This window comes from Dendrobates tinctorius, unplaced genomic scaffold (genome assembly GCF_039654945.1).
Source record: "Dendrobates tinctorius isolate UK_male_01 unplaced genomic scaffold, ASM3965494v1 ptg000028l, whole genome shotgun sequence".
In the NCBI taxonomy this organism is placed as follows: Eukaryota; Metazoa; Chordata; class Amphibia; order Anura; family Dendrobatidae; genus Dendrobates; species Dendrobates tinctorius.
The window spans coordinates 57,194,590-57,200,589 of NW_027361696.1; the positions used below are offsets into that span (position 1 = coordinate 57,194,590).

General features: G+C 44.1%; 1 protein-coding gene across 3 annotated transcripts in view; it reads right to left on the reverse strand.

Annotated features, from left to right (window-relative positions):
• The window catches only part of LOC141085425 (cell adhesion molecule CEACAM16-like), a 74,353-nt gene extending 70,790 nt beyond the window's left edge, over nucleotides 1-3,563 (reverse strand). Inside the window, exon 1 of one of the 3 annotated variants that reach the window (XR_012231299.1) lies at nucleotides 3,477-3,563. Coding sequence is in view for 1 of the 3 variants with exons in the window: in XM_073570784.1 (XP_073426885.1) it covers nucleotides 3,463-3,531 (69 nt within the window). In the remaining 2 variants the exon portion in view is untranslated. Of the gene's footprint in view, nucleotides 1-3,462 lie in introns of all 3 variants that reach the window. The other 2 variants (XR_012231297.1, XM_073570784.1) reach the window with 2 other exon arrangements.
• Between the last annotated feature and the right edge of the window lie 2,437 nt (nucleotides 3,564-6,000).

Sequence of the window (6,000 nt, forward strand, 5' to 3'; positions counted from 1 at the left end):
CATAAAAGATGCTATCAATCCTCTGTGGGTCTGGTTCAAACACAGGAACAAAGGTCTCAGTGACAGGCCACCACCACATAGTCACTTAAGAGCATCTACCTTCAATCTTTGCAGTTTCCAAATCTGTCTTACCATTGCTCATCAATCTAGTGAGTCTGGACCAGCTCTGCCAGGATCCCCTGTTCAACCTAGGTTAGCCTAGAATTCTTGCTAGACACAAATAGGCACATTAGTTGAGCCATGGCCTTAGACCCTTTGCTGCCATCATTTACTGCGCCACCTCCAATCACCATCATGGCACATCGCTTATGTGGTCGCAAAGTGCAACCATAAGCCAAAGTTTGTAAAGCAACTGGCTCTGCTAAAGTGACAGTCCCCGTAAGGTATCCAACCCAATCCACATTTCCTTGGGGCCATTGGAGCTAAAAGTTGTGACATATCTCTGTGTAATAAAAATTTTCACAAACAAGAAATGTTGAGCTCAACTGATGAAAAAAAGTTTCAAACTCTCACGGACACCGAATCCCAGTTTGAAAGAGAATAGAACACGTGAAAAATACTTGTAAAGAAGACACGAAAAAACACAAGTTTACAAAATTCCTATGCGTTTTGAACCTAGAAATATGTACGGTTCATAGTCATTGTGTGTTTTTCGTATCTTTTCAATGGATCAATAAAACTCTTTTTTTGCATAAATGGTACGAAATGAATTAACACTAACACTACCAACTGATCATCAACTCTTCAGTGCCCAAGAGTCGTTCATCAGTCAGCCCCACATAACAGTCTGTGACCGATTAGATGTAATGGTGGTTCCTCACATACTGTAGAGTCATTTTGGAAAGTCCAGACCAATTATAATAGTTAGAGGACTTATATAAAGGTCTACACTTGTGATATGGAATGTATCTGCTCAGACTTTTTTAAGCAAGATGTAAAAATCAGTGAAATCCCAGCATAATCACCAAGTCCTGATGGCAACCGCAATGTGAGCCAATCCAACACTATTACAAGTTCCGATAAAAACGTGACTGCAGAGATTCAGTAAAAGAAAACTGCGGCAGAGATGTCAGTACGACAAAAGGCTCCATACTGTACGTGTATATAAAAGAGCCTTTCACAACGGGAGAGAATGAGATGACTGTAAAGCACGACACTCACTGCCACATGACTTAATTCAGATCACTGGAGCCACTGGAGTCAATAGAGTATTTGTATGGATAAATACTATTAAATGCATAAATACATGATAGATTAGATAGCTAGACAGACAGTACGAAGAAAAGTGTTGGACCGCACAACTTAGTGTTTTTCAACCAGTCCTATTGCCCCCAGATATATAACATCTAGCCCCTTGACAACAGTGTATAACATCTGGCCTCTCACCCCTAAAATATAATATCTGGCTCCTCGCCCCCAGTGTATAACATCTGGCTTCTCACCCCCGGTATATAACATCTGGCTCCTCACCCCCAATATATAACATCTGGCCCCTTACCCCAGTGTATAACATCTTGCCCCTCGCCCCCAGTGTATAACATCTGGCTTCTCACCCCCGGTATATAACATCTGGCTCCTCACCCCCAATATATAACATCTGGCCCCTTACCCCAGTGTATAACATCTGGCCTCTCGCCCCCAATATATAACATCTAGGCCTTCACCCCCAGTGTATAAACTCTGGCCCCCACCGACCTTCTACTTTAACTGACAGGACAGAATTTCTGGTGGTGCAGAGCTCACTGATACCAGCACGGTCCTGTAATAGGAGTCATCAGTGTAAAAAGTCCGTTCATGACATTTCTTCCTCCTAAATCTTCCCCATTACCCGTGATTGATATTATTGAGAACTGGAAGAAACCACAACAACTAAGTCACGAAATATAACGTTACAGAGTGGGGGAGAAGAGGGCAGAAAAGTCACCACCACTCTAGCGACTCCATAACTGCAGAGTCCAGACTTCCTCTGGTATTAAAATCAGAAAAAACACTGCGCCCTCGCCGGGAGCTTCATGGCTGAGCAGCTGCATTGAGCCATACATCACCAAGCACAATGGCGAGCGTTGGATGGAGTGATGTAAAGCCATGACTGGACTCTGGAAGAAATGTGTTCTGTGCAATGACGGGTCACACTTCTCTATCTGGCGTCTAATGGAGGAGTCTGGGTTTGGTGTTTCCAGGAGAACGTTACCCCCCGACTGCATTGTGCCCACTGTACAGATGGTGGAGGAGGCTATGAGCTGTAATCAGGGTCGGCCGAGGCTCCTTAGTTCCAGTTATGGGAAATCTTAAATCCAACAGCACAAGACATTGTGGACAATTGCAGTATTGTGGAAACAGTTTGGTGAAGACCTTTTTCTGTTCCCCATGACTGCACCCAGTGCACAAGCTCCATACAGGCATGGAGGGGGGGGGTTACAGATAGATACAGACAGATATGTACATGTGGGATTCAGTTTTGCTTCCTCTATATTCATTTTTCTGGCATGTAGAAACACACCAAAATTTAGTAGAACTCTCCAGCCTTACAACACGACTACCTTAGCAACCCTTTAGTCACAATTTACTGTTGAAGTGCACATCTATATAGTCATTACTGCTATAAATTGTTATATTTTACTTGCCTTTACAAGTGTCTGGCATCGAATCGTGTTGTCTATGGGGTAATGAAGCTCTAGGTCCTCCTACAACCTGCTGTCATCGTTTCTTTAATCAATACGGTAGACTGTCCTCTGCATATCTCAATAGTATCAGTTATTGCGGTGATGCGAAATGCGTGGTAACCCTAGTGGTAGCAAATATCTCCTCCACTGCTATTTTAGAGATCAACAAAAGGATCATTAGTGAACACCTAACACAGTCATTCTATAATCGTCTCTGCAGACAGTGACATCCAAGGTTATCTACTGCCCCCCGATAGGAATCAGACTGCACCATTTTTACCAAGAGGAAAGAAAGAAGAAGGAGGAGGGTGGCAGCTTACAGTACGTAAGAGACAAATCCCAGGCAGCTCAGTCCCTGCATGGCACCGCATCTATTAATATAACACGTCTCAGCTATAAACCAGCGTGTACCCTCTGCGGCACAGGTCATACATCCCAATATCCTAATATTCGGTACGCCTTTCATTTTTCCCTGTAAAATATTACACACCAGTTCAGCGCCAAAAAAAAACCCCAACAGAGCTCATTCCGACAGCTGCATTCAAGCTGTGATTATGCTGGTTTGACATAGTACTGCAAGAAAAGCTATTGCAATGTCTTAAGATAACATACAGCTCCAAATTCCATGTCAGTTTTACCGATCACGTCGATCCCAATGATTTATTTTCTCTATGTAGTAAACCAAGAGCTAGTCTTAAATCTAAGAAAATCTCAGATTGTTCCGGTAATCAGGCAACAGATATATCGTTAGGAGGATCTATCGTATCGAATAGCAGGGTGTAGATATCCCCATACTCACTGCGTGCACAGTACCTGTCTCTTCCTTGCAGCTGTGCTTTCGAGAGCCTAGCACCAGCTGCTGTGGCATGGACAGAAATGCATCAGAGGGAGGGACGGAGGATGGGAGGAGACCAAGAAAACTAAAGGATCAGCAGGAGCTACTAAGTAGGGATTAAAAAGCTTCCAAGGAGATTTTCGGGAAGGATTTTGCAAGAGCAGGTGTCATGGAAGCAAGAAGAGGCAAAACGTACAATAGATACCAGATAAAACAATAAAACTTACTCATCAACTCTTCTGGAAGACGAGACCAAATGGAGCAATGTCCTGATTAAAGGGAATCTGTCACCCCTTTTTTGAGATATCATATAATGATAGCATTCAATTGTGTGTCACATAAGGATTCTCTTAGTACTTTTGCTTCCCCCTGACCCCGCACCTTTCATGCATAAATACCTTGTTTATATCGGTTCAGATGTATGTAAACTGCCGCAGTCCGGTCCGATGGGCGGGGCTTATTCAACTGCTCCCCCCTCCCTGTCTTGCTCTACACAAGAAGAAATGCGTAGAGCAAGACAGGGAGGGGGGAGCAGGTGCATAAGCCCCGCCCATCGGACCGGACAGCGGCAGTTTACATACATCTGAACTGATATAAACAAGGTATTTATGCATGAAAGGTGCGGGGTCAGGGGGAAGCAAAAGTACTAAGAGAATCCTTATGTGACACACAATTGAATTGTATCATTATATGATATCTCAAAAAAGGGGTGACAGATTCCCATTAAATACTCTCATTCTCCCAAATATCTGCCATCCTCTGGAATTCTTTGCCCCAACACGTCCGACTATCAACCACATTCGGATCCTTCAAATGGAACCTGAAAACCCATCCCTTCAGGAAAGCCTACAGCCTGCAATGATCCCCACTGCCTCCTCACCACTACCGGAGCTACCGCCTCACCATCACTGGAGCTGCTGCAACCCCCCAACCTACTGTCTCCTTCCCCACCATCCTGTAGCATGTAAGCCCGAAAGGGCAGGGTCCTCTCTCCACTCTGTATCAGTCTGTGATTGTTAGTTTGTTTACTGTGATATCTGTAATTTATATGTAACCCCTGATCATGTACAGCACCATGGAATCAATGGTGCTATATAAAGATATAATAATTCTTCCAGTCCTCTTTACTCGTACGGGAAACAGTCTTTCGAGGCATCGAGGAGGACTGGTGACCGTATTGATCATTGTGGTCCAAAAACCTTAAGGCTCGTTCACAAGTCCGATTTTCAGAGAGAGCTCTCGCACCTGTAAGAGTTTATGGGGCCATTCGCATGTCCATGTTTTTTCATGGACTGAGAGGTCAATGGAAAATCATGGAGACGGGTCAGATCAACAGTAGAAATGCAAGTCAATGGGGTCATAAAAAAAATCAGACGGTGCTCAGATGACATTCAGATGTGGTCCTGTTTCCACAATATGTCACATAGGAGAAGGTGGAAGATTTTTTTTTATTTCGACACCTATGAGAAAAAAGCGATCAAACTCTGATCAAAGTCTGTTTTTCTCGTACATCCAAAATTCAGATGTGTGAATGAGCCCAAAGGTTGTGTCCTGTAGAAATGAGAAAGGATTATGTGCAAAATAGTTTACCTGCTACTTTTCACTTCACAGAAAAACCCTGATATCGCTTCTCAGAATTCTCAAAAGTTAGCTAAAAGCACCATTCTTAATAAAGAGACAGAGAGAAACAAAGTAAAATAAAATAATGAATGGCCAGTGGTGCAGAAGTCACTGATACCAGTGCAGTTCAGTAATAGGAGCCACCGGGGTAACAAGTCCGTTCATGACATTTCTTCCCTCTTAAATCTTTCCCCATCACATGTGAGTGATAGTATTGAGAAGTGGAAGGAACCACAGCTACTCAGCCATGAAGTGGAGACCCGTAATGTTACAGAATGGGGGACCGAGTGCTGAGGAGCAGAGGGTAGAAAAGTCACCACCACCCTGCTGACCCTATAACTGCAGAGTCCAAACCTCCTCTGGTGTTAACATAAGTACAAACACAAACCGGTAGCTTTATAGCCGAGCAGCTGCATGCAGCTTTATATCACCAAGCACAATGCCGAACGTCAGATGGAGGGGTGTAAAGCCACCACCACTGGACTCTGGATGAGACGTGATCTGTGCAGTGACGGATCACACTTCTCTATCTGGTGTCTGATGCACGAGTTAGGAGTTTGGTGAAAGCCAGGAGAACATTACCCCCTGACTGCATTGTGCCCACTGTACAGATGGTGGAGGAGGATAATGCTATGTGCTGTTATCAGGGGTTGGCCGAGGCTCCTTATTTCCAGTGATGGGAAATCTTAAAACTTCAGCACAAGACATTGTGGATAATTCCAGCTTTGTGGGAACAGTTTGGAGAAAGGGCCTGTCACACTAAGCGATATCGCTAGCAATATCGCTATAACTTGTGACGTTATAGCGATATTGTTAGCAATATCGCTGTGTGTGATACTAACCTACGACCCGCTCCCCCGCTGGTTATCGCTGATCGCGCTA